Genomic DNA, 27,040 nt, shown 5'->3' with positions numbered 1-27,040 from the left:
CAGAAATAACTCCAGGGTTGTTGTTATATTTTTGTTTATCTTTATTGAAATAAAAGTTGGAGTTCTTTTTTTCTTACATAATATACCAACTCAGAGCACAGTGAGTTTGCTGAAATGCTATATAGTCATTTTATCTTGAGAATCACATTGGTCTGCAAAGGAAGCAAAGATTTAGAGAATGTTGACCTTGAAAGACATATTGGTGAATATGACACAAGCACACTAAGTTCAGATCACAGTTATATAAATACTATTTTCTGGTTTTTAAAATAATTCTATAAAGAGTATTACAGTGACGTCTATCTGCATCGCATAACAGAAATCCCCTATACTATCTTGTACACAAAACCAATGAAATTATTCTGGTGTAATAATTCAGGCTAAAAGAAAAATAAAGATGATTGGTTAAGAGTATAACAAATAATTCAAATGCTAGAGCAAAATACATTACAATTGTTTACAAAATGATTGATATTCATTAACATTCTAGAATTGCCAAAGAATTCATATATTGACTTGTTATGTGGTTACTTTTCCACACTGCAGATTAAATAGATTAGAATAAATACAGACATTCTCTGAAGATGTTTCTGAATTTCTACCCTGTTCTAGATTCCACAGCTATAATGACAATGTGTACATACCTGTGCATCAAGGTTAGCTCTCATTTCAGCTACTTTTAAAATCCTTTATTAAACAAGAGAGCATACAATTCTCAGGTATCTTCCTTTCTTTATATTTTCTCAAGAGTCATGATGTGTTCAGTGATTAGACTTGTCTTTGTGTTCTAGTTGCTTTGACCAACCTCCGACGTTTTTGTATAGATGAGAAATAATCTTCAAGAGACAATAAAAATAAATTGAACAAGGTTTGTTACACAGCACACTGTGCTTCAGAAGACCAAGTGCTTCTATTACAATCTGATTCCATTTTAAACTTCTCAAATTCTTCATCTTTAATTATTAACAATAGGCTCTTCATCACATTTTTACAGCTGGCAATATTACTCCTAAGCAATTATTAAAATCCTAAAAGTAGGACTTGGGAAAATACCTCGGACTTTGTAGTGATATTTACTCTAGGCTTTTAATTTTTTTACATACAGAAAATGAAATTACAGAGGGACCTAAGTTTGTATATCAAAACCCTAGTCATCTGACCCCATTAGTATTATGGTCTCTTTCTCCAACGTAAGTGGATATCCTTGATTAACTTAAATTAAGTTCTGTTTTAATCCAGTGTTTTGTTTACCAAAACGTCTTTTGAAAATAGTTAAAAATTTCCATCAACAAGCATTTTGGAGCCTCCCATCCATGTGACTATTTTTGATTCATGAGTGTGTAGTTCCATCGCATCAAATCTCCCTTTTTAGAATGTTTTCTTTTAGGGTAACAAGTATCTAAATGATTTTACTATTGGTAATATTGAAATGAAAAGTAACATTAGTTCACTAACAACCTACAATTTTCTTATAATGTTTCAAACACAGAAAATTATTATGATAATAATAACTATAACAGCTATTTTTAATGGCCTTTACATATTCCAAGAACTATTCTTGGCATTTTATAATTTCTTGCCTATTTCTACCAAGATACTATTGCTAATGCTGCTGTCACTGCAATCACTTTCATCAGGTAGGTTAAGGTGCTTGAGACCTTATCTTGAAGTTTACTTAGTTTCTTCTAATTTTTTGTTATCAAACATCATGGATTTTAGATTCATAAACTTAATTATGCATTGTTAAGTTTAATATTGATGTATCAGATGGAAACACCCATATTCTTTTCCAACATGTATTTGGACTAACCCCCCAAGTTTTGAATTCCAAAAATAATTTGCTGTTAATGTTTATTCATTTTAAAAATTTGATATGTTTTCATGCTGAAACAATGGCACGAAGTCCTCTCAGGCATTCCATAACCTATGTAATATAATTTGCTTGCCTTGTATTTATTTATTTTTTGTCCTAAGGAAAAATCCAGTTTTAATTTTAAAAAAGTACTTTCTCTGAAGAAATGAGAGCTGCGAAACTGTAGCTCCTCCTTGCTGTGTGCTATCTGACTACTTTGACCACAGCATCTTTTTCCACTCTGTTGTTAGATGCAGGAAATGCAGACTGCTTTCCCCCTCCTTACCCACACTCACTGCACCCTTGGTCTTGCTTGACTCTCCCTGCTAAGCTGCTGTGCTTGAAACACATAATAGATCACAGAGCAGTTTTAATCTACTCTGTTGCACATTAGCTTCCTATCCCTTTGTATTTTTGTAGCTTAATTCGCCCATCCTCTCTGTCCCCTCCTGGTATCTGTTTCACTTTGCCTTTGGTCACTGGATTTGGGGACCTTGAATTCACCGCAGGCTATAGTTCCTATAGTTTAATGGAAGTCCCTCATTCTGGTGGTTAGAAGAGTATATTATTTTCTGAATGTTGGATCTTACTGAAATCCTCTATGGAATACCAAAATGTTATACAGATAGTTTTTTAAAGTTATATGATAGTTTTTACAGAACTAAAGGTCAGTTGGATTTGTTTCTTCTTCCAGTTGTAAACTGGTTTACATTCTCAAGAAATTTAGATAATTCTATGTTCATTTTTCTTCTATTTACGTGCTATTTTCTTAAATTTTTAACTGTCTAAAGAACTTATCTATTGATTGGTACACGTTTTTTTTCAGAGTAGATAGTAAAAATATGAAAGATATAAGAACTTCTAAGGATAATACTTTTTCTGTTTTAATAGGTAGGGAACGTTTGGCTTTATGTTATTGATATTTTATCTGCTCTCAAAACACTCACTCACACACACACACACACACACACACACACACACACACACACACACACACACACACACATACACACACACACCACACACCCAGAGAGATAGAGAGAGAGGGGGGGTGGGGAGAGCCTCTATATTTATCCTATTGTAAAATGAATTCACAGAGTGTAACATAGTGATTTAAGTGAGAATCTTGTAGTAAATTCTTATTCCTCTGTGTTTTGGGGGTGTAGAAGGAAGTTTGTTTTGTAACTGATTTTATATCTCTTGCATAATCAGGATTCTGTGCCTGCAGTAAGTCGACACCAGAGAAAGGATTTTTTCTTATGCTGTCCCTGAAGCACCACCTGGTTGCAAGCCAAAAATCAATAAGATTCAGCAAATACAGTTGTTTCCTTGCCTACCTATGGCGCTTTATGGGTCACTTCTGTAACTGCTTATGGAGGAAGGCCACTACGCAGAAGTCGTGTTATAAAGCATTTAATAAAGATTCGTGGAATAACAAATGACTAGGTGAACTAGCACAGCGACCATGCTGCACAGTGAACATGACAATAAGTTTGAAGGGTAGAAAATGGAAGCCACTCCGCTTTTTGGATGATCACAATCAAATCAGAACACTTCAAAACAGCTGGTGTTCTGTGACTCAGAATCAATCAGTCAGTTGTGAATCACTATGTACTTTATTTTTCTTTACAGTTTCACTGAAGAGATTTAAACCAGCATATATCCTTCCCAGTTGCTTAAATCCCTGCTTTGAGATATTTAGTTTTCACATCCTAATACCAATGACTGCAACTGACATTAAGATCTATAAAGAGGCTAACTTTAAAATAATGTTTTAAAATAATGTTCTACATTTGTGTAGAGGAAATCATATGATTAAATGCTATGCCCTAGAAGAAACTTGGAAATTGCGCTGTAGAAAAAAAGATAATTCTGCAAATGGCAGTAATTATGTAATTTATAAATGTGTCTACTATTATTGTAATTTTCTAAGTGTACATATTAATATTTTAATGATTATCCAAACACTATTTTTGGAAATTCAGTATTGCTCACGACTGAACTCTTAGCCCAATTGCATGTTCTCGTTTCTGACACCAGCTCTTGTCTTTGTTCTAGGTACCTATTACACCATTCCTTGGCAAGGGCTGCTCAGCACTGGTGACCTCTTCCAGTGCAGCACTCTACAAATTATTATCTCTGGACTCCCAGCTGACACACTGCCGGAGCCACAAGCCACCAAGCCAGCTAGAACTGTGCCTATCCTCTTGTCAAGGTTTTTTTCTTATACAGGGAAAAGGAAGAAAAAAAAAGATGAAGCTGGGCAAAGTAGAGTTGTGCCATTTTCTACAGCTTATAGCTCTCTTCTTGTGCTTCTCTGGGACAAGTCAAGCTGAGCTGCCAAGGTCCAGATCCAAGCCGTATTTTCAGTCAGGAAGATCCCGAACCAAGCGCAGTTGGGTGTGGAATCAGTTCTTCGTGCTGGAAGAATACATGGGTTCAGAACCCCTCTATGTAGGCAAGGTAAGGCATTTGGCCTTTCAAAGTTTCAAATGGCTACTGTCAATTTCTGTGGTTGGATGAAGAGCTGCTACCTTTTTATTTAGTGATAAAAGCAGAAATTGTTCCTTTTTGAAAGAGCTTATGATGTTTCTGTCATTAACTACTGTGTCAGGTGAAATAGTAAAGCCATAGGTTAAGGAGTGGTGCTCTTGTCTTAAATCTTAGAGGCCTGGTTTACCACTATTGGAACGTGCTGCTAAGCTCTTATTACCCCAATTAGAACAAGATGACCCACTAAAAACTGAAGTGATATGGTTCTTCCACAAGTTGATATTGAAAGGTTTTCGTCAGTATATAATAACTGGACATGATGAGTCTCATTATGACAATTTCATACATGTATATAATTAATCTTGACCATATTCAAAGCCATACCTAATATTCTCAAGAAATTCCTTCCTCCTACTTCCACTGATATCTTTTGCCTCCCTAGCTAGTCCCCCATCATCAGCTTTCATGATTTTTCTTTGCTGTGTTTTTTTGTTTTGTTTCATTTCTGTGATCCACTAAGTTTCATCAGGGTTATTTATAAGATTATGGGTGATAAGTTGTAGAGTTATTTACAGGAATATCCTCAACTTACCAGTGTCTATGCCATAGAAGAAACAATCTGCTCCTTTCTCAAAACATTACAGTTGATTCTCCAGTAGACAGTTATGTGATACCTTGTCAATTATATCTATACCTTATCAATTATGTCTACATCCATACTTAAGTATCTTTCCCCATACTTAGCATTACAAATTGCAACATGAAATTCTTTGATCTCATGGCTTCAATTACAGTCAGTTTAAATTCAATTTCTTGGTTATCTTCATAGAACTGTTATTATTTTTTTTTGGAAAATGTCCTTTCTGTTACATATGAGCATGAGTAGATCTCAATTTGAGATGCTATTAGGCAAATGATGAACAGTTTATGGTGTATGTATTGGTGGCATTTGGCAGCCAGATGGAGTTTTTTTTTAACTTTTTTAATTTTTTTGTCTAAATACTTGGATTGGAAACATTCCTTTGAAAACTCTGTGACCTAAAGGGCGTGTTAAGAGAACATGGCCTGATGCTCACTTTGCTTAGACCTTATTCCCAGGGGATAGGCTTTTCAAAGTGTTAAGATGTCCCAAATTCCTCAGTGTGGCACTCAGTACTGGTAAAAGAGAGTTCTGAATAGGATAGATCAGTAAGTGAACTATACCGCTATATATTTTTCTTCCATCTCACTAATCTTAACTGTATATTCCTCATAAAATGTAGCATAGTTTACTGAAACAGTTGCTGAGAAATCAGGATTTTTTTGTTTGAAAGATCAAAAAAAATTAGATGTTTTATATTGGTGGTTTTTTTCACATGAATGGGTTAAAATTTTGAAAAAAAAGTGAATGAATACCTACATAGTTCAAGTTAATTTTTTAATATTTATTGTTTCTTTGTAATGTTTAAGATACCAATTGGCTTTTTATGGGAAGCAGAAAGATATAAACTGTTAATATGTCTTAGGCCTGTGGATCAGGACTCAGTTTGGACCAGTGATTGCATTTTCCTTAAGTTAAAAAAAGCACACTTAAATATCAAGGAATTATAATATATATTACAGTAATTCCCTTATGCAACTATTAAGATATATGTGCCAAAATTTCTCTCACTCCATCTTAATTTGTTTCCTTGCACAAAAAAATAATACTGGAAAAGCCATTTGCCACCAAGCAATGACACCAAGCAATGATGTGAATTTTATCCCCAGGACTCACATAGTGGAAAAAGAAACTAAACCCTGAAAGTTGCGCTCTGAATACCACTCATGCATCCCTAACATGGGTCCCTAACTGATAAATAAAAAAAATTAATGTTAAAAAATAATGAAAACAATAATTATAATCCAAGGTTTTGGCCGAGAATCTAACATTTTATGCTATGTAATATATGAATTAAGCTTTCTTTAGTTTTTCTTAGATAGATCATGATATTCAAATAATTCACAAAGAGAATGTTTTGCACAAAAGTATATTTTTGTGACCATGTATAGATACTTTTAGACACAGCCAAAATATTCCTAATCACTTGATTTGAATCGCTGTATTTAAAACTGAATAATTAGGGTCAAATTGACATTTTTAAAATCTACAAAATTATAAAATACGTAATATATCCCTCTTTATGTATCATATAATAATTCAGAATAGATGTAACTCTAAATATCAAGTTAAAATTATAAAAAAAAAATCATGCTGTAAGTTGCTTCAATTACAAATGTAGATTAGGTTATTAAGCAATAGTATGTTTACTTCCTATGGCAAGTATTACAAGATTTGTAGGCATGATTGTGCATGTCTTCAATCCCATTTGGGAAATAGAGACAGAAGAATAGGGACTTCAAGGTCATCCTTATTCTTGGCTACACAGCAACTGAAGGCCAGACTGTGCTGTGTAATAGTCTGTATCACAGAAAAAGTTGTGTGTGTGTTACACAATCAGAACTGCTGACAGATATAATTGGACATGCAAGTAAGTGTGTTTTTTCTTGCATGATGTGTATTGAAAGGTGTTAGTGTAAGTGTTCCCAATGAAGAGCACAAGTCATAAATGAGTACAATAAAGCCACCTATGACTATAATACAAAAGTAAAAAGCTATAAGAACTTGAGATGGAGAGAGGGACTTATATTCCAGAGCAACAAGTATTAGACCTCATAGTAACAATTTGTATTTAACACAGAGCATATATATCTTGTAAAGATAAGCTAACAATTTGAATTGGGGGGGGGCGTTAGGGATCTGAAGAAGCAGAAAAATGAAAATAGCTTTGTACCCATTACATTTCGTAGGACAATAAAAATTAATGTATTTTTTTGCTTAGTTAAGGTATGCAATGACTGTGATCAGATGTGCATGTAGGACAGAGAAGTAAATACTGTAGACAAAGATATGGAGTATACCTAAATACCTAAACAGGTGATCAGAAAGAGAGACAAAGTGACAGCGTAAATGCTTGTCAAAGACATCTGATAATGTGAAACCATTTTAATGCTAAGGAGTTGGCCACATGCTAAATAACTAGAATTACAGATATTAGAAGAAGTCACAGATGACTGTCATAAGTTTCATGGCTTTATTGGGTCACAAAATTTAAGTACAGAGAATATCATATTGACAGGTTGTGTTGCTGTTTCCGACACTACTTATGGGTGTGTATAATGTAAGGTAAGTCACCTAGTGTCGTTAAATTTTTGTTTCCTCACATCTAAAACAGAAATACTGACATCTATTATTTATTTTTATTACTTAATATTGATATAAGATATTGGGGAGCAGGTGAGATGTCTTAAAGGTTAAGAATAAGTAATGCTCTTGCAGAGGGCCCAAGTACAGTTCCTTGTACCCAAGTAGGGCAGTTCACAGATTTCTTGTTTCCATGACTCTATACTCATGTGAACAACCTTCCACAAATATACACACAAACACATCACTTAAATATTAAAAATATACAAAATATATTTGTATTGGGTATTAAATGTAATAATCATTATCTTTGCTTTTGTAAAATATAAATTAATAAATTATTGATTGAAAATACACACAGAATTAAAGAAAAAGCTCCTATGTTACCATGGTTGAGTTCTGTTTAGTGTAACAGTGTACTTTCCTCGGGCTTAATTACTGCTGTTCAGCATTTCTTATCATTTCTTGTGGGAGGAAATGGAGTGAAGAAGCCTTTCTGCTTCTGGTGGGCATGTCAGAGTGGATCTGTTTGCTGTACACAGGAGGCCACATTTCCCACCCACCACCTGACTGACACTGATGTAGTTTTTCAGTACAATTTTCCTCTCACCTTGGTATTTCTCACTTAACGTGCCCCAATTGCCTGACCTTACCCCCCAAAAAAATCTGTTTACAAGACTACTAAGACTCTGTCCCTGGTATTAAGTGTTTTTTGTCTTTGTTAACCGTAATGGACTGCCAACCAATGGCTGCACCTAGGCCATTACATTCACAGAAATATGTTCTTCCTGCAACTTCCACAGTCGGCTTCTCTCATTGCTAACATCACTCTTGGCTTTTTATTCTACTCCCCCTTCTTCCTCACCCATTCAGGGAGAATTTATACCTATTACCCAGTAGAAATCAAATTCATAGAAATGTAGTATTCCTGACTCACATTCCTTTAAATTGAAAGTGTTGGTGAACATCCCCCACTCATGTCCTTCAGTACACACAAGCTCACCTTTCTCCACAAGCTTCAATATCTCCCAATATTGTGGCTGCACTCACTGCCGCAGAAAGGAAATTTCACCACAAAGTAAATAGCATTAATGAGATGAATTGTAAATCATATTCCTTTGGGATGTCTTAAAACTAAAACACACAAAAGGAAAATAACAAATCCAAAGTACTAACTACTTAGGAAAAGCATATCTCTATGGTTGAATATATATTATATATACCGCAGCGTAAAAAAAAATATCAAACAGAAAATTGTTCATCCTCTAAACATATATGTTGTGTTTAGTCAGATCAAAATATAAGAGAAAGGGGTGGTGTTTTTGTTCTTGTTGTTTTAATAGGAACAGATAGGAAATAGTTTCCAAAATATCCCTATAACCAATTAGTTGGTAAAGACCCTTATCCTTACTTTCTTAGCTTGCTAATAGAAGCCTGGAATTCCTGTTGGTTTCAAAAGAATTTAGACATTGATCAGCTCTGTGAGATACAAATAAATTCATGTTTTGAAAGAAATATTTCCAGGCAGTTATTTTTAGCTCATAACAATCCAGTACCAGATAAAAAATTAAATAAATTTTCTCCACATAAAATCAATAATTCAAAATTTGTGTTTGGTATGTTTTTCACAATATTGAACATAGAATATATCCTAATGTGATATTAAAATGCAGAAACTCACAATTATTTAAGTGTATATTTCCATCTTTACTGTTTTATTAATTTATAAATGAAAATGACAAATCCCAAAGACTATTGGAGAATTATAAAACTAAAAGTTGGAGGATTGGAGAACTTGCAGATGTGGATTGGATTTCAGACAACCACATAGTTTTGGATGAAAATTCCCTATTCAATCTATGCTGATCAGAATGACTGAATTGTCTTGCTCACCTTGATGTCTGTTTGTACTTATTGACATTCTTTTTGCCACCCGTTTTGTAACAGAAGCAGCGAAAATGAAGAATATAATATGGTCTACACTGGCTTTGTTTTTATACTGTGTTTTAAGTATAGAAGACATGACATAAACTGAAATATTGATTAGGTCTCTACATAAAGTGCACTGTCATTCTTTTGACATGTTCTAAGTGGTTATCCTATTGACATAGAGCCATTGATGTTACTGTAGTTTCTCTGGCTCACTAAGATAATTAGGAATTAAATAAAAATAAAGCAAACACAGGTGTTCTGATTTAAGAATATAGAGATATGTCCTATAAGGATAACTTTTGTCCTAACGGTTTTCATGAATTAGCATATTACTGTAAGTCTTAGTTAGAACAGGTTTAATATTGTGTTCCATTAAGTCTCTTTCAGGAGTTGTTAAGCCTGACCTTTGCATTCTTTTTTTTCTTGCTTTTATCATTTCTTTCTCAAGTCTATATGACAGCACTACTCTAAGAGACACTGTGCTATAGAGCTTGATGGAAGAGCTAAGACTAAAGATTTGTTTTGATAGAATGTCCACTCTGATTCATAAGTAAAACATGTTATCAGCTGACAAAGGAGTTTAGTGAAATTCAAGATTAAACCTTATCTCTGGAGAAGGGAAGAACAGAAGTGTTGACTTAGGAAATCATGAGCAAAGGCTTGCACGAGCGTCCACACCTCTCTGTAAATTGTTTTATATTTTACCTACACTCTTCAAAACAAGGTAAAAAGGGGTAAGTGACTAGGAAGTGGAGCAAAGCCTTCTTAAATTTTACTGGGTGATCATTATCAAGCAGGAAAATCAGTAAGCAGAAACAAATTACAGCTGTGATTTTTCTCATTATTTTGAGTAAGTCATTGAAACAATTAAGTTTAATTTCTTTATCTGTCAAATGAAGATACATATTTTAAAAAATTTTAAGTTATTTTAAGCTTAGAAGTGAATTGCAAACTACTCTTCCAAAATTAAGTTCCATCAAATATTAGTAGCCTAAGTATTGTAAATAACACATTTACTAATCAAGTTCTGTTCAAATTTTGTCATAGTGAGTTTCTTTGTAGAAATCAACCCAGTATCATGATTTTATTTTGCCCTATCTCCTTAAACTTTTCCAACCTGATGTAATTTATAGCTGAAAGGCATTTGGAGTTCATGTTGTTTTTGTATTTTTGTGTATGCGTTGTTTGTATGTGTGTGTATGTGTCAATGTGGGTCCACACAGAGGCCAGAGGTATGTGTCTGTGCCATCCTCAATTGTTTTCCACCACAGTTTTTAGGACAGTTTCTGTCCCCGAATCTGAAGCTCACCAGTTTGTCTAGCTTACTTGCTCTTGATGAGCTTTAAGGATGCTTCTGTCTCTTGTGCTGGGATTACAGGCTTGTGCCACGATGTGTGGATTTCCTATTACGGGGATTATGGGGATTCAAACTCAGGTACTTGTGTTTCTACAGCTAACACTGACAGGGTGAGCCATCTAGCTAGTCATTGTTGTAATTCATATATACATATATATTTAATTGAATTTTTTTCATAAAATATATTCTGGTCAGTATCCACTCCTCCAACTCATCCCAGATTATCTCGACCCTACTCATCAAATCCATCCTTCATTCTCTCCATCTTTAGAAAACAGAAAAACAAACAAATAAGAAAAAAACACACACAAGAAACCATACTCATACACACACAGGGAGGGAAAGAGAGAGAGAGAGAGAGAGAGAGAGAGAGAGAGAGAGAGAGAGAGAGAGAGAGAGAGAGAGAGAGATCCAAAACCCATAATATAGTAAAGGCACAAAATCAGAAACCACAATATACAAGCAAAAGATCTGTAAGACAAAAAAAGGCCCCAAATGAAACAAAACGTCTACAAAAAGACCATTGAGTTCATTTTGTGTTGGCCATCCACTTGGATTTGTGCTTGTTATACCCAGTGAGAATCCAATAAAGAAATGTACTTTTTCATTTGCAAGTAGATGCCAATTGGACATAGCTTCTTGGTTAGGAATCACAGCTCATATACACTTTGCCATATCAAGGCTGAAACACTGCCTGGCTTGAACATGCCCTGTGTTGTAAATCTTTACAGTAACCTGTTAGAATATCACACAGTACTAACCTGCCTTGTGTCTCTTTGAAATGAATACAGGGGAGGGGGATGTACTTTAGGCAATGATACCATTTACCATGTCAAGAGCTACTGCATGGTTATCTGATTCATTAATAGTGAAGCTGACTTGACTGCTTGTGTATGGGGTTATCTGACGGTTTCCTTTATTGGAAAGGAATATAAAAATTCATTTATTGAAATTTTAAAATCTAAAAAAGTATGAAATTTTCTGAACTGAGATAGTTCTTTAATAACAATATATAGATAAGAATCAACAATGCAGTCAGTTTGGTGAAGACACAAAATGTTATTTGATATGTTTTTTCACACCCATTTTTAGGGTGCACAGTGTGTTCATCTAAAATGTGAGTCTAATTTAAATCCACAATGCTGTGACTAAAGTCACAAACTTTGTAGAAATAGTGTTTTTCTTAAAGGTACTTTAGTTTAGGACATCCGGGGAAAATAAATTCTGTAAAATAACATCATTTATTATCTGGAATTCCAAGAACATTTAGGATTATCTAAAATTAAAATATCTGCTTCCATTTTGTTACATAGAAAAAATGTAAAGAACTTTCACATAATAAGATTGATTTACAAATATATGGCCATTATAATTGTAAATAAACACTGTTTCAGAAAATAATAAGTCTTTAGATTTCTATATGACAAAGAAACACTGGAAAATATAATCTCATAACGTATTTTAATATATAATTTTTATAGAATTATATCAATGTTAAAAAGACTAATTACTAACAGTTCCTTCTAACCTTATAGAGATATAACTGGGTTCACTGTCAATAAGAAGTACACCTTCAAAAAGCTTTGAGTTGTGTCAAAATTATATTGAAAAGTTAAAATAGATAATAGACACATAGGGATTAAAACAAATGGGAATAGAAATTGGGGCTATATTTAGAATTAGAAAAATTACCTTATGCCTACATTAAATAATGTCCTTATTTTTACTTTTTTTTCAAGCAGTTTGAGGTAACAAAAGTTGTACTTTAAAACTTTCAATGTCATTTTAGTTTCTTTAATTTGCCAAAAGAAAATATTAGACTAGATTGTTTGAACAACAGTGAAAGGTGTTTGTATAATCCATATAATTCTGGAGGCAGAAAGTTTAAGGTCAAAGCACTTACAGAGCTGTTGTCTGGAGACGATTCATGTCCTGATATGCAGTCACCTTCTGTCGGCATCTCACAAGGCAAAAGAGGGACCTACTGATTCTTGTGAGGCTACAGGGTGGGGCTTCAATCTTATGATCTCATTTAGTCCTAACTACTTCACCCATCATTTCTAGAGATAAGGAATTATATATAGTATATTGTACATAAGGCATATGCACAATGCAGTCCTTTGAGAGTGCAGCATTAAGCATAAGAATTTTTGAAAGAAGTCACAATTCAAATATTTTAAATATATTTTAACTAAAAATACAAAATTGTTAATAATATTTAACAATAGTCCACTAATTTGGCCCTTTATGCTTACAAGTACAACATTCATAGCTTGAGCCATTCATTGGACATAATATTTTTTATAAAGCCCATTAGCTTTTCAGTGAACACAAGCACTATATATATGTCATTATCTCATAAACAATATATCTTACAACTATTTACATAGCAACTGAGTTATGATAGTAATCATAATAATCTAGAGAATTCTTAGACTGTATGGAGGACATTTGCAAGTCATATGCCAATATAGGGGGACATAAGCATCTGTGGATTTTGGTATCTATGGAAAAATCTATCAAATTCTTTTTTAATATCATTTAATTAAAATACAATTATTTTATATATTATAAGGCCAACTACATATTCTATAGTTTGGTTTTGGCTGTGGTAATTGGAAGTACTCAGAGCATTTTTTAATAGTAAATTTTCTTTTTTTAATGTCTCTTTTTTATTTATTCATTTTTACATACCAACCACAGAAAACCCTCTCATCCCTCTTCCTGCTCCAAACCCCCCACCCCGCCTTCCCTTCCTGACCAACCCCTCATCTCCTCCTCCAAAAGTGTAAGATCTCCCATGGGGGGACAGCTGGTACATTCAGGTGAGGCAGAACTCAGTCCCTCCCCGCTGCATCAAGAGTAAGCAAAGTGTCTGACCATAGGTAATAGGATCCAGAAAGTCTGCTCATGCACTGGGGATAGATCCTGATCATACTGCCAAGTGCCCCTCAAACAGACCCAGCCACACTTCTCTCTCCAGTATGCAGAGGGTCTAGTCCGGCCTCATGCAGGTTCCACAGCAGCTGTTGGTGGTCTAATGTTTGTGAGTTCCTACAAGGTTGGTTCAGTTGTCTCTAGATTTCCCCATCATAATCTTCACACACACACACACACACACACACACACACACACACACACACACACACACACACACCCTTGCCTTGCTCATGTAATCCCTCTTCCCTCTCTTCGACTGCCTTCCCGGAGCCCGGCCTGCTGTTTGGTTGTGAATCTCTGCATCTGTTTCCATCAGTTACTGGATGAAGACACTATAATGACAGTTAGGGTATTCACCAATCTGATAACTAGGGTAGACCAGTTCAGGCACTCTCACTACTGTTGCTGATAGTTTAATCTGGGGTTGCCCTTGTGGATTCCTGGGAATTTCCCTAGCACCAGGTTTCTCCCTTACCCCATAATGTCTCTATCAAGATATCTCTTTCATTGATCTCCTACTCTGTCCCTCCCCTAGTTGGAGCATCCCATTCCCTCATGTTTTCATCCCCCATCCCCTATCCTCTAATGCCCCCGCATCCACAGTTTACTCATGGAGATCTATGTTTCCCCTTTCTAAGGTGATCCATATTCCCTTTTAGGGTCCTCCTTGTTTCCTAGTTTCTCTGGAGCTGTGTGTTGTAGTCTGCTTATTCTTTGCTTTACACCTAGTATCCACTTATGAGTGAGTACATACCATGTTTATATTTCTGAGTCTGGGTTACCTCACTCGGGATGATTTTTTCTAGTTCCATCCATTTGCCTAAAAATTTCATGATGTCTTTTTTTTCTACAGCTGAGTAATACTCCATTGTGTATATGTACCATATTATTTTCTTTATCTATTCTTTGGTTGAGAGGCATTTAGGTTGCTTCCAGGTACTGGCTATTATGAATAATGTTGCTAGGAACATAATTGAACAAGTGTCCTGGTGGCATGATTGAGCATTCCTTGGGTATATACCCAAGAGTGTTATAGCTAGGTCTTGAGGAAGATTGATTCCTAGTTTTCTGAGAAACTGCCATACTGATTTCCAAAGTAGCTGTATAAGTTTGCACTCCCATCAACAGTGGAGGAATGTTCCCCTTGTTCCACATCCTCTCCAACATAAGCTGTCTTCAGTGTTTTTTATCTTAGCCATTCTTTCCGAGCATTTTTGAAATGTATAGATTAAATTGTTTCATTGAGCAATTGGAATTCATCAGGCTCGTTTCAGACAGAGCTGGTGTCTGGCTATGAGCTAGAGAGGCATCTTCAGACCCACTGACAAATAAAAACAAAAGACAGATTCAGATTCATGTGTGATGAAGCAGTGTGGCGAGGCAATCCTCATTTCTAGTTTGACTATGTTTCCTGTCTTCTAAAAGATAAATGCAGAAGGGCAAGTTTTCAAGATGTGGTTGTCTTACATGAATTGTAATTAAAGTACCAGAAACAAAGTGATTAACATCATTCTAGCAAGTTTTGTATATAAACACTCTACAATTATCTGATAAGAATGCTTTCTTTCAAATCTTTTCTTGGAATGTTTCCTTAGTTAAAATGCTGATGTGTTTTAAGGTACTTAGCTGGAAACACACAAACAAAATTTGGCCCACATATACATAATGTTCAACAGATGTGTGTTTGAAAAATTTGTGATGATCACTAGTGGAATTAGTCAAACCATGCTCAAATTAGATTTTTCTGATTTGTGAGTCATTTAAGGGTCCACATTGGAGCCGAATATGTATGGAAAGATTATATATTCTGCATTTGGCTCTCTCGAATGAAGAATAAATAGGATAAGAACTGGCATTTTCTTTCCCATAACATCCAAGAATCTCAGTTCTGAGTTGCGCTTCTTCCTTATTTCTGACATAGTTTACATAATATTCTGAATTGAATCACAACAGAGTTGCTACATCTTGCTTATTCAAGAAAAGCAGAGATTAGCAAGCTCCATGCACTAAGATTAAATTTAATTATATACCAGAACATGAATTCTACAAAGAGCTACAATTCTCATAAAAATATAGTATTAAAAACATCATCAAGCACTATATATTATGACATTGAAGTGGGTTCCTTTAAATAACTAAAGCCATACATAGAGGTGATAAGGAAATATTTATACTAAAATAAAAAGGAGGCTTGTATATATGAACTTAAAATTGTAATTGTTCTAAGGATAGTACCAAAGTACAGTTTAAGGCTTGATTTTCACTGTAAACCTCAGAATTTATTACAGAGGATAATTTTCAATATGCTTGACCATTGTAACACCTGAAAGTAGACATTTACCTGTGATGGAGCAGCTATGATCAGTGAATTTTGTAGATGAGTTTTACAGTATAATGGTCCAAAACAAGACTATTGTCCCATTGACTGGGTCATTTGTGGTAAAGATGAGAACAATAGATGATAGAAAGTATATATAAGTAAGGCTTCAGGGCTTTGGTAAGAAGATAATGTTCACTATGCATCAGACAAAATAATTATTTTACAGTGTATGTGTCTGATCAAAAGCTGTATGTGAATAACTTATATTCTGAACACACACACACATACACACACATTGATTAAATGTTAGAGCTGCATGGGAATTAAAATTCATTAGCCCTTCTTTCCTCAACCAAGAACTCTTCATGATGTATTCCTAATGAGTGACTGAGCAGTCTGTGCCTCTTTTTTTAGAATGTATAGGAATTATGAGAGCAATATTTCAGAGGTATATAGTCTGTGTTTGTGCATTTGCTCTGCCACTTCCGAATGTGATTTCAAGTGAGTAGCCTGGTTCCCCTTTCATTGTCATTTATGAAAATAAGTACAATAATGCAAACTTCATAGGACTATTAATGAACGTTAAATCATACAATGAAGCCTCCAAAGGAGAAAGTGTATTTCTATAAATCAGCAAGTTTCATGAGGAGATTGTGTATGACCCAAGTCTAGGAGCTGTTCGTCCTCTGCAGCAGCATGGAATTGCACTGTAGCTTGCAAAAGCCCAAGGTTCTGTGAGTGCTGCTGGAAGCGAAGACTGAGCTTTATGCAAACTGTTGGTTGTAGAAATTTGAATTAAAATATTCAAAGGAAATAATTAGTCTCAAGCATTTTATGTGATATGGTTTTGAGAACTGTCTTCAAACTTAGCTGTGCTTGTTTCCAGACCACTGAAAAATATGACAAACTGGACCAAGGTCCACACAGTATTTTATATTCTATGTCCGGTTCAAATACAGGCACCAAAACCCTTACTGGCATTGATACTTAGTGTGAATTATCTGCTTGTAGTAATACCATAAGCTGTGATTGTCTTAGTCTTTTAATTGTTATTGACTTCATTATAATGGTCCTTTCAAAAGGACAATAACATAAGCAATGATAAATTATGGAGTCTTTATATACTGAAACATACCCAAGGAATATGCTAAGAGGAATCTATATAAAAATTAAATTCTAACTGTAAAAGCCAAAATGAATCTCTCCAAAAAACTTTCCTCAGAAATATTAATCATTTTAATAAGACTTTAGTGTTTCCTCATCTATTATAGACTCTGAAAACTACACCCAAGATTCTATTTGCTTATCCCCCCCACATCTCTCGGGTCTTTCTGCCTTCTTCTGTGTAATAATCTAAAATAACCTTTTCTTCATTATTATCAATTAAATTTATTTGCTTATTTTTATATTCTCCTCCCTCATCTCCTCCCATTCTCTCCCTTCATCTCCCCACTGCACCCCCAATCCACTCCTCCCCTATTTCTGTTCAGAAAGGGGTAAGCCTTCCATCAGTGTTGACAAAGCATGGCATATCAAGTTGAGGTAGGACTAAACTCTTCCCCTTATAGTAAGGTTGAGCCAGGCAATCCATTATGAGAAATAGGTTCCTGGAAGTCAGCCAAACATTAAAGACAGGCTCTGCCACTGGGAGCCCTACAAGTAGAATAAGCTGCACAACTGTCACTCATATGTAGAGGTGCTAGGTCAGTCCCATACAGGCTCCCTAGCTATTGGTCCAGATTCTGTGAACTACTATAACTCCAGGCTAATTGTTTCTGTGGGCTCCCTTATGATGACCTTGACCCTATGGCTAGTACAATCCTTCCTCTCTCTCTTCAACAGGATTCCCTTATCTCAGCCCAGTACTTGGTTGTGGACCTCTGAATCTATTTCCATCAATCACTGGATGAAGGCTCTCTGATGACCATTGGGGTAGTCACCAATCTGATTACAGCAGATGGCCAGTTCAGGCGACCTATTGCTGGAAGTCTTAGATGGGGCCATTCTTGTAGATTTGTGGGAGCTTCCCTTGTACCAGGTTTCTATCTGATCCAAAATGCAATGTCTCTTTCATTTATCTCCCCCTCCATCCATTTCCCCAACCCAATTCCTCATGTTCCCATCCCTGAGTCTACCTAAGAGATCTTTTCTATTTTCCCTCCCTATGGAAATCCATGTATCTCTGTCCTCCTTTGGGGCCTCCTTGTTACCTTGCCTCTCTGGGGATGTGGATTATTTCATGGTTATCCTTTAATTACAGCTAATATCCACTTATGAGTAAGTACATACTATGTTCGTCTTTCTGAGACTGGGTTACCTCACTCGGTTCCATCCATTTGCCTTCAAATTTCCTGACATCATTATTTGTAATATCTGAGTAATACTCCCTTGTCTAAATCTACCACATTTTCTTTATTTTTCAGTTGAGGGGCATATGCTCTATCCTCCATGTACAAAATGTTTTTATTATCTTACATTGTTAATATGTTATGCTGTCGGTGTCGGATTCTGTCTTTCCCATGTTGCTGAAAATGATGCAAGTGGAAAAATTTGTTCATTTCTGGCATTGCAGTATTTAAAGCACTACCATGACCCTGAGCAATTTATGGCTCACAGATATAAGGACTGTATTTTTCTAATGTGTAGCCCAGGATACAGGGAGATCTAGACTGGGTTGTGGCTATATCATCTAAGCATATATGATCATCAAGTTATTTTATATAATTTTTATATAATTATATAATTCTCACAAGAGTCCTCACTCTATTTTAAAATTTTTAACACTCAAATAGAAGGAAATAAAGTGAAAATGCGAGTCACGGAGAGATTTGGATGCATCAGTTGCTGTACAAATAATTCAGTCTTTATCCATCCTTCTGCCTGACTGAGGAACATAAAAAGAAGACTTCAGCTCGTTGTCTGGTCAGTGTAGCAGAGAATAGAAAGTATGAGTTGTACCTGGAGAACTTTGAGAGTTTGTTATTTATTGTTTTCTTTGTGGAATTGGACAATCTGTATTTTGTATACCCATTATTGAATGCGTTATGTAACTAAGAAACTATATATAGTAATTAATTCCTAGACTACTCCAGAATATTGATACGGACTGTACCTTTCTTTAGCTATTCATAAAAGACAAATAATATGATTAGTATAGTTGGATTTTTTTATTTAATTAATTTTTTTCTTTCTCTTCCTCTCCCTCTCCACCTGACCCCTCAAGCTCTCCATCCCACCTGTCCTCAGTCCACCTACAGAATCTATTCTATTTACCCCTTCCAAGCTTTCCACCTATAACCCTACTATTTACCTAACTTCTCTGTGTCTATGGACTGCAGCTTGATTTATAATTTATTTAACAGCTAACACCCACCTACATGTGATATTTGTCTTTCTGGGTCTGGGTTACCTCAGAATGATTTTTTTCTTCTAGTTGCATTCATTTACCTGCAAATTTCATGGTGTCACTTTCTTTCAGCACTGGGTTATACTCCATTATGCAAATGTACCACATTTTCTTTATCCATTCTCCAATAGAGAGACATCTAGTGGGTATATACCGAAAGGATGCTCCATCTTACCACAAAGACCCTTGTTCAATTATGTTCATTGTGGCTTTATTCATAATAGCCAGAAACTGTAAACAATTTAGATTAGCATATATTTTAAATATTAGAACCACTTGAGGTTTTAAAATACATTTTCACTGTTCTGTGTTGTCAATGAGTGAATGAGAATCCTTTGGTTCATTTATTAGAAAGTACAGGAATTGTAGAAACACTAATTTCAGAGTGAATTCAAGTTCATGAGCCAACGAGATCTGAGTACCAATGTCCCACATGATCCACTTCTCTCAGCTTCATCTGTGTCAAATGGGTTTAATAGTATACACTATATAAGGCAGTTCTTATTTGAACTAAGTAAGGTGTTCGATGCAAAAACACTTCATATTTGCTAAGTCAAAAACATTTATACTTTGTGTGCTGCTGTTGCTTAAATAGTAAAAAAAAAATTTGCTCCACATTTGCTACTTTCTATACATCACTAGACTAAGATATTTTCTTTTTAAGCATATTTAAGGATGATCAAAATCTCTAGGGAAAACAAGGATGGGTCCATGCTTCATCAGACTGGCACATTTCCTGATAGACAGGATCTCTAAACTAAGTTTTACTTCTTTCTCCTCTATCACACTAGGACAGTAATGTCATCTCTCCCTTCCCAAAAAAAGAAAATCAAATTTTGATCAAATGTCATAGAAGCTTCTCGATGTTCAAAGTATCAAGTATTAAATGAAAGGCTTAAAATGGAAACATTGTAAACTGGTTACACTGTTAAAATGCTAGGATAGGAATGGTGTTTGTAGTGCCAATATTTTTAGAAAATAAGCATGAATGATACTTGGACAAGATCTTTTGTTGATTATGATAAAAAATATACCCTAAATTGGTCTTTTGTTTTAACAATTTACTCCCAGAGTAAAACCAGATTTGACTTACTTAAAACAGTTTTTCAAACAATAAATGTGTAATACAAACAACATAAATGATGAAAAGATATTAGTGTTACTGTGTGCATACACATATATAGATACATATATATATACATGTACATACATATACATATTTATGTTACATGCATTCCTTACACTAAATGTAACAAATGCCAAAAATTTGAAGAAGAATTGGAAGGGGAATATGGGAAGGTTTGTAGGGAGGGAAAAGAAAAATATAATTACATATGATCACAAAATTTTTTTAAAAAGATTGAACACCTCATACATGCATACATAAGAAAGTTTCATTTACAAATACATTTTAAATTTTGGAAGACAATGAAATCTTTGAGAGTTTGCCAGAATGCAAGAGTTTCCAGAATCATTAGAATGTTACTTTAATGTTTGTGGAACCAGATAAAGGGGCTTGATAATCTTTCTATTCCTAAGACCATGTCATAGGTCAGAGCTTCATTTATTCTGAAATTTAAATCTGACATATTGCTAGGGCTTAAAGATGTTATAAATCATTAAGTTCTGAATTCAGAAACTGTGTTTGACTAAATCAAAAATCAGTTGGGCAATTGGTAACATTAAACATTTCCACCTTAAGAATTAATATAACATCACATTTCTAGAGAGCAGTGACATTCTTATATTTCAAGGAGAATAAAATTTGAAATATCTTCATGTAATTTAAGTACTCACATAAGCAAGATTCATTTCCTGTATTCTTTAAAAGAGGTGTATGAGTAGAATCTAAGTGATTTTCTACTGTGATGACCTTACTGACATAGAGAAGTAGTACACATTGTCTATAAGGGAAAATATTACAGGGCTACTGAGAAGTGTCACTCAAAGACAGTGATTTATATAGGCAGATGTTTCACAATATAAATAATCAAACACAGGAAAAATGATAAATGAGTTATTTTCCCTTTTTTCTTAATTCAAATAAAGTGAAAATCATGAAGCTGAAATAAATCATCCAGAGGACAAGTTTGTTAGAGGAGGGGCAGGGGCTGCTGGAGATATAGGGAACTTCTAGTTTGCTTTTCTATTGCTATGATAAAACACCTCAACCAAAACAACTTGGGGAGGAAAGGATGCTTGCATAGTTCAGGTTATACTGAAACACTTAGGAGAGCTACGGCAGGACTCAAGGCAGAACCTTAAGGCAGACATTTCGAAGGAATGCTGCTTACTGGCTTGCTTGCTCCCTCTGGCTTGCTCAACTTAACTTTCTTATATAGTCAAGACAACCTACTGATGGCATCCCCCACAGAATCAAGTAGCATACCTCAGAGACATGCCGAAAGATGCATCTGATCCAGGCAATTCTCATCACTGTTCCCTCCTCCATGTGACTCTAGGTTTGTGTGAAGTTGGCAGCTGAGCTAATGATGGCAAAGTTGAAGATGAAAATGGTGTTATGTTTTTCTTGAAGAAACAATATCCCTGATGATCACACATAAGATGTAAAGTGCATGAGTGTTAGGACAATGCCAGAGGAAATGATTATTAACCCTATACAAAACCGTACGTGATACTTGGTATATGTCTTTTGCAATTGATTAGTTAACAGAAGGAAGGCAGCACTGCAACTCTATAATAAGGATATCCATGGATGTGGATAAATTGTTTTAGAACAACATATAGAAGCATCTGAGAAGAGAATGAACTTACCAGTACCACAGACTATTCACAAGACAACTTGAGATGATGTACTTTTCCCATTCTCTCTGCCATTCATAAAGTAAAAAGTTCTAGTGAGAATGCAAAACCCTCCTCTATGTACTACATGAGTTTACCTAATATCCAGCAAAGAATAACTTCCCAAGCATCTGTAGGATATAATAATTCAAAGCATTACTTTTGTCAACTTTTCAATGGTGTCAGCTTAGACAATCTAAGACAATTTTTGGATGATTTGTTTCAGCATTTGTAATATATCATTGAGAGAAGTCATCAGCCATTGAATTATTTTAGTGAATATATTTCACAGAGTCAGTAAGTTTGCAAAGTAAAATAATAAGCATGCCTAAACGACTATCGCTGTCATTGTTGTCAAGTACCAGTGTCCCACTACTATTTCACAAGCACATTACAATGTATTCATCTGTGTTTTATGAAATGTGCTAGTATCAAAACCAAAATGTGAAGGATTTCAGAGGGAACCTCTTATTTTTATTTTAAGGTAAATATACTCTTCTATCTTCATATATGTTGCGGTGATGAAACAATCAAACCCAAAGTAACTTAATGTTAAAAAATAAAAATACAAATAAAAAGGTTTGTGTCAGCTTCAGATTATCAAGGGAAAGCAGAGCAGAGACACAAGCAGGGATCTGAAGTAGAAATTACGAAGGATGGCTGCTTGATGGCTCACTCTAAGGATCACATTTAGCTAGTTTTTTTTTATTTTAACTTTTTAAAATTATGTTTATACATATATGTCTGTGTAGGGGATATGGGACACCTAAGTACAATTGCCCATATATGCCACAAGAGGGTGTTAGATGCCCTAGAGCTAGATATACACATAGCTGTGAGTCCCCTGGCAAGGCTACTGAGAATGAAACTTGGTTGGGTCTTCCTTCTGCAAGGAAAGTTTACATTTTAGTGGCTGAGCCATCTCTCCATCTTGGTTAGCTATCTTTTTGTACAGCCTAGTAACAACTTCCTGAGAATGGTGCTATCTACAGGAGGGTGGCCCTCAAGACATTCTACCACTGACATGCCCACAAACCAATAACATTTGGGTTCTTTTCGGGTAATTCTATACTGTGTCAAGTTGACTGCCAACGCTATGACACACACCATCTTTCATTTTTTTTTCCTATTCTACTTTCAGAATTGGTGTAATTCTTAGAATGACTTCTTGATTAGATTTTATGCTATACGAGACTCAATATTAGAAAGTTCTTTGGTGGAGGTGGTGGTACAAACCTTTAATCCTCGCACTCAGGAAGCAGAGAAGCAGGTAAATCTCTGAGTTTGAGACCAGCCTGGTCTAGAGTAAATTCCAAGACAATTAGGACTACACAGAGAAACCCTGTCTTGAAAAACAAAACAACAACAAAGAGAAAGTTCTAACTTGTATGAAAATACAAGGGCAGAATTACAGTTACCCAAATTGAGACAGATGTCTTCCTTAAATGTTACAGGTCTGATTGCCATGTTTGTCTCTCCTACATCCCAGCCCTTAAATCAAGATTCAAATAAGAGAATTTTCCTTCACAGATCTTTGACAGTGACCCTCCTGTATTAGCCATATGTCTATCTTCACTGAACTCCCATCTTCTCTTGGTCCTCACTAATACTTGCACTCAAGAGTTAACAAAGTTAGGAAATACATGTGAATATATGAAATCTTATACAAACATTTGTAATGTAGCTATGAGTTCCCTTAGAATTTAGATAATTCTATCCAATACTGTCCATCTAGACTTACTGTACTTAAGAGAAATGACAATTAAATAAAAATTTTGGACCTTTGAGGATGATCTCTATATATAAAATGCAAACTTACTTTTTAAAATTTATTTATTGTGGGGACGAGGAGGCATGTGTCACAGAGCAGAAGTGGGGGGTCTGCTGTGGAATGTCTTTCTGTATTCTGTGAATGTGTTACTCTGATTGGTTGATAAATAAAGTTGTTTGGCCAATGGTGAGGCAGAATAACGTTAGATGGGACATTCCAACTAGAGAGGATGAAGGAGAAAGACAGAGCAGACGAGACACTGCTGGACGCTGCCAGAAGAAGCAAGATGTGAAGTACCGGTAAACCACAAGCCACATGGCAAAGTATACATTTATATAAATGGGTTAATTTAACATGTAAGAGCTAGCTAGCAAGAAGCCTGAGGCATTAGGCCATATAGTTTGAAAATAATATAAGCCTCTGGGTCTGAGCAGCTGCAGGACTGGGCGGGACACAGGAAAACTTACAGCTACAGCTCCTACAGTAAGGAGTTTTTCCTTTCCATCTTCTGTATCCCAGAGATCAAACTCAGATCCTTATGCCTGGAAATAAGAGTGTTTACCAGCTGAGCCACCTTGCAAGTCCCCACTTCAAACATTTCCTTTCTCTTTTCCCTATTTTCTTCTCCTTCCACTATCTTTTTTTTCCTAACTATTGTTGCTTCTCATTTTAGTAACTAAACTACATTTAACAGGGGAGTAGATTTTTTAAAATAGTGAATTATTCTTGCTTTCTAATATTGAGTTCTATTTATAGATAGTTATTGAATTTTGGGGTAATATTGGTAGGAAATTTGGAACACTTATTTTGTTGTATGGGAGAGTATGAAGGTGTAACTGACTGCTTTTTTATGGTGCTTCTCCAGTATAGCTACTCTGAAAACTAGAGTGACTAATGCTGTATCATAGGAAACTCTCATTTTTGTAATTTGCATCAGTTATCCAACTCTTAATCTGTTTTATGTCTATATCTGCTTAAAGACACCATATTTGATACAGAATGTGGATCTGTTAACATTTAACTTACAAACAAAACTCAACTCATGCTTTAACAAGTTGATTCAATGTATACATGCTGGACCCTCTATGATAACTCACAGTCAGTGAACACTTCAGCACTGGGGCCATTTCAAACTGCCAAATCATAAATAAGCCCCATGTAGACAAAAATATGTGCTGCTAGGCTGACAACTGTTTACAGTGTGAAATCTTAAATAAGAGAGCAGTACTGCCTTTCTTTAGCTTTGAGGCAGTTATGTGAAGCAGGACAACAGTTTTATACTTCTTTTTTAGTATTAACAAATGACCACAGGTCACCTCACTGTTTCATAAATTAATTATTAAAAACAAAGCCCCAAAATAGTGAAGTTGAAGTGCTTCTATTTGGCATAGAAGAAAGAAAACCCATGTGGCCCACAAACACTTAAACATTCAGTTCTCAGGAAGTTGGTTCTGTCAAATAAATCAATAGTAAATCCATAGGTAACTAAATATGACGACGGCAGAAGAGGAGTAAAACATGAATGAAAATTGTGAAAACATCAAAAACATCACTGAACAACTATGGTCCTCTATTAAAATGCAAAGCAGATTTTTATTTCATTGTGTTCAAATATGTCACAGGAGATTGGTAAAGTAATGCAAGGCTTCATGGCAACTCTGTTACTTCTAAGTGATCACCATAACCCAGCCAGTTATGAATAGCTAATTTAGTCAGGATCTTATACTGACTAATCTCTGAGTGACACAGAGGCTGCCTACAGAAAATCCAGCAGCAAAACAAACAATTCTATGGAAAGCTTGAGTCCCCACATAGGCTGAAGAAGGAGTCTTTGGTGAAAGTGGAGTCTTTACAAGTGCCTCGTATCACTCCTTATTAGTCTAGCCTTTATGATGAGGATCTTGACTTTGTCATCAATGCAGTCATGACTGAAACTAATGTCAAGGAAAGACACCATGAAGGTAATGGAGTTCATACTATGGGAGTTGAGAATTACAAGCAAAATAAATAAGTAAAATGTAGAAATTCATGCATGTTTATAAACATGTACAGAAAATGGACATGAGGAGGAGGGAGGTGACTCAGTGATTAAGAGCACTGACTAATGTTCCAGAGGATCCCGGTTCAATTCCTAAGTCATTCAGTGCCTGATACGCCAGAATTAAAAAAAAAAGAAAGAAAACATACATGAGAATGGATAATATACCAATAGAGAAGTAATAGTTCGCTGGGCAGCAGTGGCGCACGCCTTTAATCTCAGCACTCGGGAGGCAGAGCCAGGTGGATCTCTGTGAGTTTGAGGCTAGCCTGGTCTACAGAGCAAGTTCCAGGATAGAACCAAAACTGCACAGAGAAATCCTGTCTTGAAAAACCAAAAAAAAAAATAGAGAGAAGTAATAATTCTTTTTATCAGAGTTGTGAGCCACACTTGAAGACAGTATTTTATAGTGTAAATGAAGGCACAGAAATGGCTATTAAGCAAGGGAAGTCAGAGCATCAGAAACAGAACCTCTCAGCTGTCCTTAGTTATTGTAAGGTAAGCAAATAGTAATCACATGGTTAGTTTGTGTTGAATATCACACAAGAGGAAAGGGAAGTGGGACCAGCTCATCACTAGGAAGGCACGTTTTCTGTCCCATCACATCATTCCTGTTACAGTTCTCTTAGATAGTTCAAGGTTGGCCTGCAGTTAAAATACGCCATAACAAAGCAAAGTACTAGGTAATACATCTTTGTGCTTAATGTACAGACATCACTCATGACCCCCATTAACTCTATTCCACAGAAGTGATTTTATCATTTTCTGGGGAAAATTCAGTAAGTTATTATAACGTCAAAAAAGTGTGCTTATTCTTGAGGCTCGATCTTTAAAGCTGTAAGCTCCCTCCTTTAAAAAAAATTAGAATCTGTAGAACTTACTTCATTGCAAGTGACATGAATGAGT

The 27,040-nt window shown here is 35.3% G+C and overlaps 1 protein-coding gene across 4 annotated transcripts in view; it reads left to right on the top strand.

The window, feature by feature from the left end:
* Cdh7 (cadherin 7) overlaps window positions 1-27,040 on the top strand; it is a 153,818-nt gene that overhangs the window by 7,373 nt on the left and 119,405 nt on the right. For all 4 annotated transcript variants that reach the window (XM_052736454.1, XM_052736455.1, XM_052736452.1 and 1 more), the window contains exon 2: window positions 3,911-4,315. In XM_052736454.1, coding sequence (XP_052592414.1) covers window positions 4,106-4,315 — 210 coding nt within the window. In that variant the 5' untranslated portion in view covers window positions 3,911-4,105. The remainder of the gene's footprint in view (window positions 1-3,910; window positions 4,316-27,040) is intronic.

Source organism: Peromyscus californicus, unplaced genomic scaffold (genome assembly GCF_007827085.1).
Source record: "Peromyscus californicus insignis strain IS unplaced genomic scaffold, ASM782708v3 Scaffold_14__1_contigs__length_90479793_seg_1, whole genome shotgun sequence".
Classification (NCBI taxonomy): Eukaryota; Metazoa; Chordata; class Mammalia; order Rodentia; family Cricetidae; genus Peromyscus; species Peromyscus californicus.
The sequence above is the reverse complement of the archived record's forward strand: the minus strand, read 5'-3'. Positions and strand labels throughout refer to the sequence as shown.